This window comes from Mixophyes fleayi, chromosome 8 (genome assembly GCF_038048845.1).
Source record: "Mixophyes fleayi isolate aMixFle1 chromosome 8, aMixFle1.hap1, whole genome shotgun sequence".
Classification (NCBI taxonomy): domain Eukaryota; kingdom Metazoa; phylum Chordata; class Amphibia; order Anura; family Limnodynastidae; genus Mixophyes; species Mixophyes fleayi.
Window position 1 is genome coordinate 116583229 of NC_134409.1, and position 15274 is coordinate 116598502.

General features: G+C 37.9%; 1 protein-coding gene across 3 annotated transcripts in view; it reads right to left on the reverse strand.

The window, feature by feature from the left end:
• ERC2 (ELKS/RAB6-interacting/CAST family member 2) overlaps positions 1–15274 on the reverse strand; it is an 804554-nt gene that overhangs the window by 659008 nt on the left and 130272 nt on the right. For all 3 annotated transcript variants that reach the window (XM_075183253.1, XM_075183252.1, XM_075183254.1), the window contains one exon: positions 4614–4688. In XM_075183253.1, coding sequence (XP_075039354.1) covers positions 4614–4688 — 75 coding nt within the window. The remainder of the gene's footprint in view (positions 1–4613; positions 4689–15274) is intronic.

The window sequence follows — 15274 nt, forward strand, 5'->3', positions numbered from 1 at the left end:
TGACTGTTTTAATCCCAATGATTCTAAAAAGATGTCTGTTCGCTCACTAACTGGACAAAGCAGACTGGATTTACTTAATCAAAAAGACAAACTTACAAGAGTTTCCCATTGTTCTGTGTTACTTCCGTCAAGGACCGGTCAACTGGGCCAGAACTCATAAGCTAGACAGCCCGATAATGATGAAATCACATGACATCACAAAGAGTCATATATTTACTTCAAAAGCATACAACCGCAGCACAAATACTAATTTACTGCAACTGCACCTGGTTTTACAAGAAAGCACGCGGTGCATGGCCGTGACTGGGGGGTGAAAAGGTTTGTGCGGGCTAATAGGAGGAAGGAAGGGAGGATCAGACACACAAGTGTTTCTAGATTTGCGCTGAAATGGATACAAAAAGATTTCATATCATATTTTCATATGTTAGAATGATAAAGGCACTGGGAGTGCGTATTTTGTGGCATAGAGGACAGCATTTCAATCCCGTGAATGGGCCAAAGTTTCCGACATCTACAGGGCCTCAGAGATCAGGTCTTGTCCCTATACTTGCAATTCTGATCGAAAACAGATTTGTAGGGACAATTGTAATAAAAAGTTAGAAACACACGAAAGTGACATACCACTCTCATGATTAATTTAAGACATAAATGTAGCTACACCAAGCAGTATTTTAGAAGAAACGTTGAAAAGTTAAAATCAATGAAGAGGGAAGTCTTTATGTGGAATAGTTTGAGATGTTTTTACTCCATCTGTCATTGCACAATTTCATATTTATCGGAAAACCTGCACAGATCAACGTAAAGACCGTGAAATGGACAGAGTAGATGCACGTGATCACATAAAGAACCATTGAAGATCTATTTGTGGCTTGTAGACAAATTGATGAATTGCAGTCGCTTTATCCAATCCAATTTGCTTCTGCCGTGTGCAGTGTAAAATAAATAGCAAAGAAAAATGGGAACCTGAGAATTGTAAAAGTTGGAGGAAATTATTAGATGTTTGATACATACTGCATATTAATTATACATCTAACTGTATACTGCACCGTACGTTGGCCCCTTTTCATGCCTGACAGTAGATAAGATTGTGGAGGTAAAAGTAGTGGATAAAAAAATGTAAACACTTGTCTAAATGAGGGACACTAAACATAATGAAAGCAAAGGGCTTCCACACATGTGCTGCTAATGTATTAATTAAGCAAATAACATTCTCACCATAGATAGGGTTATATATAAGGAGCTATATTATAATAGCCTATAGTTATGGCTATCATGGCTACAAGTGGAGACCTAAATTACTTTGAAAGAGGTGCGATTGATGGTGAGTATTTGGAAGGAGGTTCAGTGACCAAGAAGCTCAACTTGCCATTGTTTCCTGAGCAACTGTGTGTAAGGTGATGTCAGCATGGCACTCAAGAGGGAAAGACATCACCAGTAAAGGGGATATAGTGGGCAGAACTGCATACTCCAGGGTTGTGATATCTTAGCATTAATTCAAAGTGCAAAATAATGCAGATGAGCAACTGCAGGTCAACTGACTGCAAATTTCAATCTGTGTTGCAAGCAGTCAATTTTATTAAAAATCATGCGAAGAGAACTCCACAGAGCAGGATGTTGTAGCCGGATTGCGGTGCACAAAATGCTCATCACATCTGGTAATGCATGTTTGTGAGTTCAGTGGTGCCAAGAGAAGAAGAAATAAACAACCAGACAGCGAAGGACGGTGATATGGTCTGATGAATCATCCTTCACCATGTTCTCAATAAACAGACACGTGTGTTTGTGGTGCCAACTTAACTACTACTACCTGAGTGCTTGTTTCCTGCAGGGGCAGATTCTGGTGGCTCCGTAATATTGTGGTATTTTCCTGGCATAGCTTGCAAACACTCACTTAGGTCAATGCCAATCACTCCTTAATGGTCCTGAGTGATCATCTTTATTCAATGTTACAGCTCTTTGCTAATGGGAAGAGTCAGGATTTTGTTTCACAGGATAACAATGTCCCCATCCACAATGCACATGTGGCTGCCTAATGGTTTCACAAGACTATTGATATGAACTTCTCAGCATTTATGGGATATTCTGGAACAACGCCTTAGCGTTCTCCACCACCATCAACCAGTCCTCCAATTAGATACCTTTTATAAGAAGTAAGATGCTGCATAATTCCGCATAATCTCAGACAATGTTAGATGCAGAGCCACAAGCCACGTGGTAGCCCAACGCCATATTATGTGACGTTATAACGGTCTTTACAATTTATTCCACTATCTATATGGAGTAATCTTTTTTAGCTTAGGTGAACTGCAGCCAAGATCACTTTTAAGGTTGTGGGCTAGATGAAGCTAATTAATTAGTCTTGTGATATACAGCGTATCTATAAACCCATATTACAACGATTTGGTTAAATGACTACTCATGTACTCCTGGCTAATCTAGAATCATGTACTCCTGGCTAATCTAGAATCATGTACTCCTGGCTAATCTAGAATCATGTACTCCTGGCTAATCTAAAATAAGACATATATAGGGCCTGCTTTAGAGTAAATCGTAAAAACGCATCTACACACTAACATTTCTCAGGCTGTATTTTGAGTTGTCCTTATCTTAAGATATGTGCAACTTTAAATCTAGCATATAGATACGTATGGCAGCAATATGCATCTGTTATCATCAACTTCGGAACTTGCACCAGGCTTATTGGATGCGCAAAGTCAGGACTCATAATAAAGACGTATCTTAAAGACATGTGTAAGTCAAAATTCTGACACATCTCTCAGAGGAGTGGATGACTTGCACCCCACGTACCTACTATACTGAACGTCTCTAAATAACCGTTCCAAGAAAAAGAGGCTGCAAACAAAGGATATACTCATCTCAAAATACATCCACAAGTTACGCACATGTGTGCAACACATTTTACGCAAGTCGCATATTTACTTGGCGCAAAAGTTACGCGCAAATCAGTACTTAATGTCACAACACAGATGAAATCTTAATTGTGATTTTATACTAGTATATATACATGTCTAGTTATACATTATTACTTTGTTTTATATACACTTACTAGTTACTACTGTTACCACAAGATAAATAGCCCCATTCGAGTAGCTATTATAAGTGATCATTTAAAGTATAGTATACTCGGTAATTAGTCACTAAATGCACAGTATGAAGGGCAAATTAGAAAATTCTACAACTGTATAATATGTGGGACACGTGGTAATTTAATGTACAGCGGTTTATATAGCATGAGTTTAATACATAGCACAGTATCTATGACGCCTTTAATGTACAGCAGGATATGTATAACATGATCATTAAGTGTACAGCAGTGCATGTACATATGTGATCACTTTATATATAGCAGAATATGTAGGACATGTGATCACTTTATATATAGCAGAATATGTAGGACATGTGATCACTTATAACAGAGCAGGGTATGTAGGTCATGTGATCACTTCTTATAGAGCAGGGTATGTAGGACATGTGATCACTTCTTATAGAGCAGGGTATGTAGGACATGTGATCACTTCTTATAGAGCAGGGTATGTAGGACATGTGATCACTTATTACAGAGCTGGGTATGTAGGACATGTGATCACTTCTTATAGAGCAGGGTATGTAGGACATGTGATCACTTATTACAGAGCTGGGTATGTAGGACATGTGATCACTTATTACAGAGCTGGGTATGTAGGACATGTGATCACTTCTTATAGAGCAGGGTATGTAGGACATGTGATCACTTCTTATAGAGCAGGGTATGTAGGACATGTGATCACTTCTTATAGAGCAGGGTATGTAGGACATGTGATCACTTCTTATAGAGCAGGGTATGTAGGACATGTGATCATTTATTATAGAGCAGGGTATGTAGGACATATGATCATTTATTATAGAGCAAGGTATGTAGGACATGTGATCATTTATTATAGAGCAGGGTATGTAGGACATGTGATCATTTATTATAGAGCAGGGTATGTAGGACATGTGATCATTTATTATAGAGCAAGGTATGAAGGACATGTGATCACTTATTACAGAGCAGGGTATGTAGGACATGTGATCACTTAATATACAGTAGGATCTATAAGATGTGATCAGTTAATCTACAACAGCGTATGTAAGATGTGATCAGTTAAAATACAGCAGGAGGGTATGTAAGGCTCGTGATCACTTAATATACAGCAGGGTATGTAGGACATGTGATGACTTAAATTATACAGCAAGGTATATAAGATGTGATCACTTAATATACAGTAAGGTATATAAGATGTGATCACTTGATATACAGCAAGGTATATAAGATGTGATCACTTAATATACAGTAAGGTATATAAGATGTGATCACTTAATATACAGTAAGGTATATAAGATGTGATCACTTAATATACAGTAAGGTATATAAGATGTGATCACTTAATATACAGCAAGGTATATAAGATGTGATCACTTAATATACAGCAAGGTATATAAGATGTGATCACTTAATATACAGCAGGGTATATAAGATGTGATCACTTAATATACAGCAATGTATGTAGGACATGTGATCACTTAATACACAGCACTGTATGTAGGGCAAATGGTCGGTTTTAGAAAATTACCTTCATCTCGATGACGGTCTGCAGAGCTTTGGTCTTGGCCGACTCGGACTGAAGTTGATTCCGTCTGTGCAGCTCCTGTGGAGGAACGCGATAGAAGTAAGCTTGGCGATTCATACTTTAATTTGATTAACGGCTCATAAAACAAATGGCAGCTACAAAAACTAGGCTGAGCTAATCTGTTAGAATGTATCCGGGAGTCTACAGGTACACGAGTCTGCAGCAGTCACTGTCTTGTGTTACAGCCAATGCATGAATTAATGCTGGGAGCATCATCAATTATGAATGTTCACCATTGCCAAGGTAGCAGGCTACGTCTTAGTGATAATAATACAGCAATTCCAGATGTCCTGTTGGTGAAATTAAATGTTTTTCAATTACTAAACTAGAAACAGAAAACAGCCGTTTAAACACTCAATTGATAGTGTCCGTATGAGTAGCAGGTAAAAAAAGGAAATAATATTTATATTTATTTAGAAAGCAGCTAAAATATTCTACTATTGATGCACAATTGGGAACTAAAAAAAAACAAAATTTCACTGTCTGATCTGCAATTTTAGTGGCATGGATCATAAAATCTCTCCCAAATTTTCTCTGGTTACTGCTCACCAATAGCAACCCAGTTTAAGATCCAGATGTTCCCCGTGTGGGTGGCCAAACTTGATGGACAAGTCGTCCAGGAGAATGACTGGAACTGATAGGACTACTGCAGTGAGCTTGTAACTGCGCACAAATAGCGGTCAGCGACCAACTGCATATTTCTACCTGATTTCAATCCCTTTCAGCTCCATTTATTGGTAAGTGGAACCCTAAAAACTGTGTTACAATTTGGTTTAGGTCAACCAAATTCCCGTACAAACAGTCTACAATATCCATGGGCTCCATTTTTTTTTAAATAGAAAATTGGGGCATCCATGCAATAAATGTTTCATCAGTTTATTAGCCCTTGTTTTTTTTTTTTATTTGATGCCAAAACAGTAAAGTAAATCTTACACATTTCTTGCCTTAGCATTGTTCTGGTAAAACCTTTAAAATTGAAAGCCCATGAATTGTCGTATCTAATTGTACTGCATTGTTTATTAATATAATTACCCTGAAGGTACGGTAGTGTTCATTTACACTTCTTCCTAACACAACCAGAATAGAGGATGGTGCATTATCCACTATGCACATATATATTCTCCTTTTCCTCAAACCAAATGTAGCATAAATCTGAATATAAACTTTTGAGGTTTCAGGTAGTCAAGAAAAATACATAAACCCTTTTTATATATCTCATGTAAGCTTTCATTCAGAAAAGCATGATGCTGAAGAAAAATACACTTTACAAAGTCTATTTAATATCATGTAACACAAACATCATACATTTGTTACCCAAAACATCCAAATATTGATTTTATTTATGAAAGTCTGATTGGGTGGGGGTACGTGTTAACGATGCTGAAGATTCCAACACAGCACATACCTACAAAATAATTCCGATTTGAATAATGGCGATAATAAGCAAATGCAGACATAAAAAGACTCAGTAAATCACCGACACTCCTGCAATGTATTCCGATTGAAGTAAAAGCTGGCACTTGCATTTTACGTCAGTCATAATGGGGACAGTGATATTTCTGAATTTAAATCCACCATTCGCCGCGTGTATAATGTAAAAGCTTTTATTCTAATTGTAATTCTAACCCTAACCCTAAATCTAATCCTAACCCGAGCCTGATTCATTAAGGATCTTAACTTAAGAAACTTCTTATTTAAGTTTCCTGGACAAAACCATTGTACAATGCAAGGGGTGCAAATTAGTTTTCTGTTTTGCACATAAGTTAAATACTGACTGTTTTTTCATGTAGCACACAAATATCAACTTTAAATTTCAGTGTACAAATAAGCTATCAAGTATTTGTGTGCTACATGAAAAAACAGTCAGTATTTAACTTATGTGCATAACAGAATACTAATTTGCACCCCTTGCATTGTAACATGGTTTTGTCCAGGGGACTTAAATAAGAAGTTTTCTTAAGTTAAGATCCTTAATGAATCAGGCCCCTTATCCCTAACCCTAACTCTAATCCTAACCCTATCCCTAAATCTAACCCTTAAATTAAATTGTAAATGCGGCGACTGGTGGCATCGCCGCTTTAAATTCAGAAATATCACTGTCCCCATGATCACTGACGTAAAAATGCAAGTGCCGACTTTTACTTCAATCAATACATTGAAGGAGTGTCTATGATTTACTGAGTCTTTTTTATGCTAAGTCTGCGTTTGGTTATTATCGTCATTATTGACATCTGAATTATTTTGCAGGAATGTACTGTGTCAGAATATGGATCATCGATAACATGACTACTACCGGTCTGATTGGCTGTCATAGTTCACAACATATTCACTTAATTGGCACAATGTTACTAAATAAGCATTTATCAGCAACTAGACCTAACTACTCCTATTGTGTAGTGGTCTCTGGAAAGACAAAAGCAATTAAAACTACATGTTATTAACAGAACAAAAATAAAAGCAAAGAACACATTATGAAAACATTTGTAACCTAAAATGTCTCAGCAAGTACTTGATTGACTGTAACACATAACTGGGGTCTCTGTTGTATGCTTAAAGGGAACGCCTTTTCACAAGCAATGGTCAACTACAGTCATTGTTTGAAGGGAACACACAAACATTAACCTGAGTGTCTACTTTAATTCACAGTGCATTTATTAGTAACATCAGAGCAATAGACAAGATCAGACAGGTAAATCAATTTGCTATAAACCCCCTTGAACATAATTTGTCTTTAGAAGAGTAGAACATCTTGTAGGTTAAATAAAAAAGAACAACATATGTATCAAAATATTATGGGCTGTTTAAGTGGAGTGGTCTCCGGAGGTGTGCCAAAGTACAACCGCGCTACCCAATACTTTCCTGTATACGTTATTGGTTCCATCTGCTACCGACTGACTCAAAGTCCTCCACCTTGTGTCTGAGCCGGCGAAACAGTGCATACTTTAGAACTCTCTTGAGATTGTATTTCAGTTCTCTCAGCACATCGATGATGTGTGGAATTTCTGATTGTCCGAACTTAGACACTGATCTCTTGTTTGAAGACCTGGGAGCCAAACTAACGTAAACAGCTTCTCCCAGTCCACTTACCAGTTTCCAAATGTCACTTTAATCAGCGAGATCTGCAAGCATGATGGGGAAATCCCTTGTAAAATAACCTTTTGAATGGAACTACAGCATCAGAGCAGCTAGCCACTTTTCAAACTGTGGGAGTTTACAAATTTGCCACTTAAGAGTTGATCCATTTGTAGAAGTTCTTCTTTCTGCTTATAAAAAGTATGTATACTAAATAAAACAAAAACTTCTGCATCTCTATGGGGGAATTCAACTGGCCCCGAGATGTTCCAATGTGTCGCTGGGACAGTCTGCGGAGAAACATACATTATACCTTACTAAAATCTTCGCTCATTTTCCCTCACGTCCCATAGACATGCAAGGGAAAATGAGTGGAAAATTTAGTACGGTATTAGCTGGCAAGGTGCAAAGCTGGACAACAAGGAGATGTCCGTCAGCACCTCTCAGCTAGTTGAATCTGACCCTATGCTCTACAAGCTACAGTGTTTTGATATCGCAGGGGGGCTCACCTCCCTGGATATATTTATTCATGAGCCACGGTACCTATTCAAAGCAAATTTTGAGCAAGTCACTACAGTAAATGCAAATGTCTAATAGGTTGCAATTAGCCCTTAAAAGCTCTTGCAGCAAATGAGAACCCCATAAATCCTTTATTGGACAAAACTGATTTCCTACTCTCTGATCTGACTACAATGTCATTTGAGATTTCCAGTTGTTATTTTTACTTATGAATAATATTATAATATATATTATATTAACCTAGCAATGATCATTTTCTAATTCAATACAGCATCAAAAGCTAGCAATATGGCAATGCCTACATAATGACATTCTATGCAAACTAGTAGAATAGCCACAGGTTTGCAACAGTTCAAAAAGAAAGATGGCATCTACCACTGTAGTTTTAAGAAGAGGCTAGGAGGGTAATAACAAAATGTATATGGGCATAAGGGTAATAACAAAAGGTATATGGGCATAAGGTATATAATTGTATGGGACCCTCAGTTTCTGAATAGGTCTCTGTTTCCACGGCAGCTTGTAGGTCTACTCTTTAACCAGTAAGGTATGACATTGCTGTTTTGGCCAACTATGGAATCCAAGATGAGATGGCCATGAGACAGCAGTAGACACAAGACATAAGGGAAGGGGAGAGGTCAGGGGATGAAAGATAGATTTGTACATCAGCCTAGAGGTGGAACTGGAGGCCAAAGGAGCGGATGAGGTCACCAAGGGAGGAGGTGTAGAGGGAGAAGAGTGTATGTGGTCTTAATCTATATGTAAGGACAGTGGTACAGTATTATCTCTTGTGTTTTGTATGCTGGATGTAATTCTCAGTATTTGGTCGGGTTCTATATTTAAGGACAGCTGTACAGTACTAGGTCTCTTGTTCTGTATGCTAGATGTAATTCTCAGTATTTGGTCTGGTTCTATATGTAAGGACAGCTGTACAGTACTAGGTCTCTTGTTATGTATGCTGGATGTAATTCTCAGTATTTGGTCTGATTCTATATGTGAGGACATCTGTACAGTACTAGGTCTCTTGTTCTGTATGCTGTATGTAATTCTCAGTAATTGAACTGGTTCTATATGTAAGGACATCTGTACAGTACTAGGTCTCTTGTTATGTATGCTGGATGTAATTCTCAGTATTTGGTCTGATTCTATATGTGAGGACAGCTCTACAGTACTAGGTCTCTTGTTCTGTATGCTGGATGTAATTCTCATTATTTGGTCTGGTTCTATATGTAAGGACAGCTGTCCTGTACTAGGTCTCTTGTTCTGTATGCTGGATGTAATTCTCAGTATTTGGCCTGGTTCTATATGTAAGGACAGCTGTTCTGTACTAGGTCTCTTGTTCTGTATGCTGGATGTAATTCTCAGCATTTAGTCTGGTTCTATATGGAAGGACAGCTGTCCTGTACTAGGTCTCTTGTTCTGTATGCTGGATGTAATTCTCAGTATTTGGCCTGGTTCTATATGTAAGGACAGCTGTCCTGTACTAGGTCTCTTGTTCTGTATGCTGGATGTAATTCTCAGCATTTAGTCTGGTTCTATATAGAAGGACAGCTGTACTGTACTAGGTCTCTTGTTCTGTATGCTGGATGTAATTCTCAGTAATTGGTCTGGCTCTATATTTAAGGACAGCTGTACAGTACTAGGTCTCTTGTTCTGTATGCTGGATGTAATTCTCAGTATTTGGTCTGGTTCTATAAGTAAGTGTACAGTACTCCTCTTGTTCTCTATGCAGGATGTAATAATTCTAAGTATCTTGTATTGTTCAATTTGTTTGGACTACTGTACTCTCTAAAACATGTACCTAGGAGGTCAATAACGAAATGCAAGAAAAAGGTCTAGAGTAAAATCCTGGTTATTCTTTCTCTCTCTCATTTGCTAGCCACTGCTTTTTAAATAATCAATTATTTACTGATTACACAACAGCCCCTGTGTAATATGGACAAGCAAAGGTTACACGGCAGTCACTGCTTCATTGATAAAATGAAGGGTGCTGCAGCTTTCCGATTCCCATACAAGCTCTCATTCAAGAGAGCGTTGCAGCTTGCTGCTGCCAACATTAATAACTGCTGCTCACCACCTGAACATTCTAAGGCTTGCAGTGCATTAGCATATTTTAACACTAGTTAAAATACTAGTAAAAATGCATGTCAAATGCAAATATGATTGACATGCATTTGTTACTGGCATTACTGCTGGCATTTGAAACTTCCTCTAGGTTTCTACAATGTCTTTACCCACAGTAAAACCAAGTGGATAGAAGAAGATGTGTTCCAAAAACTGAAACGCTACTATAGCATAGAATTAACGCCAATTGGTATGAGACTTAAGAATATTTGGTACAGTAGCTCCACCCATTGGTTGGGTCAAAGCTCTGTATACCTTTGTGCTTTGGCAGAACTCTAGGTGCAGTTGTGCACATTGAGGCACACAGAACTACCAAACAGCCTTACTGCTGTTATCAGAGTTATTTATTGAAGTACTCTGATTAATTTCTAATTATGTAATTGTTAATGGACTTGTTCAGTTCCTTTAAGGCTCCACAACTTCTAACTGATGTATTATCTACAACAATTGCTATAGCAGAGCCTGTTAGTAAAGCTATTAAAATCAATTGAAGATTTTATTTCATACTTGTCTACTCTTCAGGAACAGCTGGGAGACTCCCAAATTTCGAGGAATTCTCATGAACTCCCAGGAGAGTAGACCACCCACTTGCAAGGAGGGCAGGGTCTTCATGGGGCAATTTGCATCTTCATGGCCCCGCCCCTGGCATGCCACACCGTGATAGCATCACTGCACAGCGGGGAACAGGGGCGTGATGATATTAATCGCTTTGTTACAGCCCCAGTACTTCCCCTATGGACCACCCCTCGCGGTGGGGAGGTCCACAAACAAGGTATGTCTTAATTGGCGATATCTTTTAACTGGACATATCCAGTTCTACTTCGGTGAAGAAGTATATTTCCAGGTGCACTTTGATCCATGTAAATAAATTTTCAAGCACACACAAGTGGCACATGTAATAAAGACACAATGTCCTCTCAATCTTATAATTTATTTGGGCCATAAATGAAGCTTTTAGCAGAAAAACGGAAATGTTTTATTCCATAAAAGTGTTATGGGTTTGGACTTTTGATGTGAAGTTTACGCTTTTGCACAGTGAACCTCCTTAGATGTTTCCGCTTATTTGATGATGCCCAATTGTGGTTTAAAAAGTGACATAGATAAATTCTACATATTTTCCCCAGGAATTTAATTTTCACAATCTGACAATCTTGATTTCTAAAATATAAAATAATGTTCAAACTCATATTTAACATGTACATAAAAAAGTGTAAAAACTGGCAAACATATTGTAATCATTTTAAGCAGCTCAAGCATTCATGAAGTGGAAATTTAATTAAAGAGGTACTTGGTACACTGAATATTTAGCATTAGTTATATTACATTAAAGTACTAGGGCCTGATTCATTAAGGATCTTAACTTAATAAACTTCTTATTTAAGTCTCCTGGGCAAAACCATGGTACAATGCAAGGGGTGTAAATTAGTATTCTGTTTTGCACATAAGTTAAATACTGACTGTTTTTCCATGTTGCACACAATTATTTAGCCATTTTATAAGCAAAAGTCTAAGCTGCCCGAATAGTAATCCGAATCTGAATAAAAATGATCAAATGTACCGTACATTCAGGATAAAGAGTAAATCAAAGTACTCCAAGTAAGTTGGTGTAGAGTTGTGTGTTACTTCTTAAATATGAACACATAAAACAATAAAGATTATAAACTGTTATAAAGGAGATTACAGAATAGAATCCACACAAATTCAGCAAAAATGTGTCCATACTGCTAAATATATTCACCTCCTCTAGCGGGGAGCCCCCATGATAATACATGGCTCACTGATGGTGGAAATAATTCTATTAATATTTTAGCATCTCTTAGTTGTCACAAGGAACATCACATTAGGTGTGGACTAAACGTGTTGCATATTTAATGACAGTAATGTATTGTGCTATAAAATATTACATTACAATGCATGTAGCAGGCAGTGTGATGCCATTGTGAGCCATTACATGAACTAGTTATTTTATACAAACTCTTTACTTGGTAATTTTACCATTTTTTAGCAGAAACCCTAAAGGAAAACTTAAACAAAATAGTCAGGCACCTGTATTCATATGCCACAGTTAGGCTACATGCGGCATTCTAATACTTTGTGGATCTACCGATTCAGCACTTCCTGCCATGGCTCTGATGCAAAATATTTTAAAATATTTTGGCATCTATTTATTAATAGGCGGAAAGCTTTTGATCCGTCAAAACCCAAAGCATGGGGAACCCTATTTACTATGTACAGCTTAGGTAAAAGTACGCATGCCCAGATTGACCACAGACTTGCACAGCAATAAAGCCTATTTAAGCCTCTGGTTTCCCGCTTCTGAGAAGAGAGGTGCCATCTTGCCAGGGACCTGGAACAGGAGGAGAGGATGTCCCAGTTCCCCCCAGCATTCCGGGAAGCGGGTGTATGACAGGTAGCAATGAGGGCCAGTTTATAAAACTAAAAACAGAAGTGCCAAATACAGTGTATTATGTAATACAATATTCATGAACGTTTTATTCTAACAAGTCACTGTGTATCAAAGGATAATAAAAATTCCGCTTATCTTACTCACAAAGTGAATTTCAGGAGACGAGGATTTATTTTCCAACTTTCGGATCAATATGTGGCTGTATCCATAATGGAAATTATAAAGCTCCACAAATATAGAAAATAATGGTGTAATACGTCCTTGAAAAATACTTTAAATATAATCTTTATATCAGTCCGAGTACCAAATATACTCTTCGATTTAAAATAGATGAGGAAACTGGCAGTAAAAAACAATATACTTTAATAAAAAAGATTTAAAACAATCAAATCCGTACATTTAAAACAATTAATGACAGCTTATCTGTAATCCTCTACAGCAATGATGTCCTGGGGTGGAATCCCAACTTTGGCCAGAAATAGGGTCCCACACAGGATGTATAGAAGATATCCAGGGTAGATCAAAGTGTTCTCGACGCATTTCGTCATCTTCACTTCCTCAGGACCAATTTATATTGAATAAAAAGGGGAGGGGGGAGAGCCTCAACAAGTCAGCTCCATATCCTAAAAAAGGGGGGTCGCTATAAAACAGAGTGGCAGCAATTTTTATTATTTTAGCCCCACAAGAGCACTAGGGGGATCCCAACCTCCAGGGGTTCCCACAAACAGAGGCATACCAGTAAGGAGGTAAAAGTCCCACTAAATAAAGCAACAAAGGAGTGGGTGTGTGGCAAAGAGCAACGATGAGCACATTGTATATTACAGGGGGAAGAAGAACCCATGTGAAGAGAGTTCAAAACTCTGAGTGTGGGTGATGTTTCAAAGGCCCCCTTGGAAAGAGCTCCCATACAGTGAGGGGGGGGAAGGTTTGCTGCATTAGGGCTGCGCAGCCATACTGAGGGCTGAGACATAATAAGTCAACTTGTAAATTTACCCCATACCGTGAGGGTCGGGGGGCTGTCTCTGCATTAAGGCAGTATGGCTACTATGATAAAGAAAAGTCCCTGTATACTGGTATGATATTAGGAAGCCAGGAGCAACTGCACTGAGAGGAGAAGCTCTGGAGAGTACCTGGATATTGGGGACATTTTATGCTGGAGATCTGTGAGTCATAGGGATATATGTATTAAGCTGCGGGTTTGAAAAAGTAGAGATGTTGCCTATAGCAACCAATCAGATTCTAGCTGTCATTTTGTAGAATATACTAAATAAATGATAACTAGGGTCTGATTGGTTGCTATAGGCAACATCCTCACTTATTCAAACCCATAGCCCATAGCCCTACTGGGCCCAGCAAAGCTACTGGTATGTAACCTGTCTACACTGAGATTGCTGTAACAAAGTAGCAGACGTAAGAGGTGTGTATATAAAATTAGTTATTGTTTGAACTAAGATAGTCCAGTGCCCAACATGTCTTACAAAATTTGCACTGCACTAATACTCTACCCTACTTGTTGCACTTCACTGGTTATCTGTGCTAAGTATCCGTGTATTTGGGTACCCCAGTCAGAGCTAAAGAGATAGAGATACAGAGAATGGGGGGTACCACACTACATCTTGGCACCCCAAGTAAGTGTACATCAAGCACCAAAATGGATCACAAAGTTCTAACATACAAAGTCACTGACTATAAAGTTAAGTTGCACAGAAATTTCTAGGAATACGATTGCCTAATATGTACTTAAAGTAATAATCTCTGTTGTGAACATAGACAGGTCTACAGATATATTTGTGAATGTTACAAAAATGTTTTCATATAAGAGGAACTGCAATTAATAATTGTTTAAAGTTTTTAAAAAAAGAGAAGTAAACAAATGTTAATCAATCTACTATATGGTGCATAACCGAATATAATAACTTAAAAAATAAAAAGCAATTGAAAATATGGATACAAAAATAAGTAAAATATTCTATTAAATGATTTCCACAGGGAAATCCCACACAAAATATCTTGCTACACACCGCTGTAAGCTTAAACACACACATAGAGCAGTGAACAGGATTTATGTCCCTGGCTTCCAGCACTAGAGACATCAGGGTATAATTTATCAATGAGTACAAACCGGGATTTGTGCCATGAGTCATGACGAGGTTTTCCTGCTGGTTTGTGTGCATGGCCCAGCAGCATAATAAAGAAAAGGGCAACAGTAGACACTTAAAAGCCGGTGCTTCCATGGGACACCCCAATCCAATGTACGGGAATTGATTTTCTATTTTCTTCTATCATATGTTTCTGCATTATCAATAGAAAGCAGGGAGAAATTGGGCTTTTTGAAACCACAATATTGGTTCTGAAGAATAAAAGCAAATAAAACCACATCTACAGGAAGCCAAGTACCCAGGAGTTTATTTACCTTGTCAACGTAACATGTATGTAGAAAGGTTAATCAGCACTTGTGTTAATAGTGCACTTAGATGTACACAGA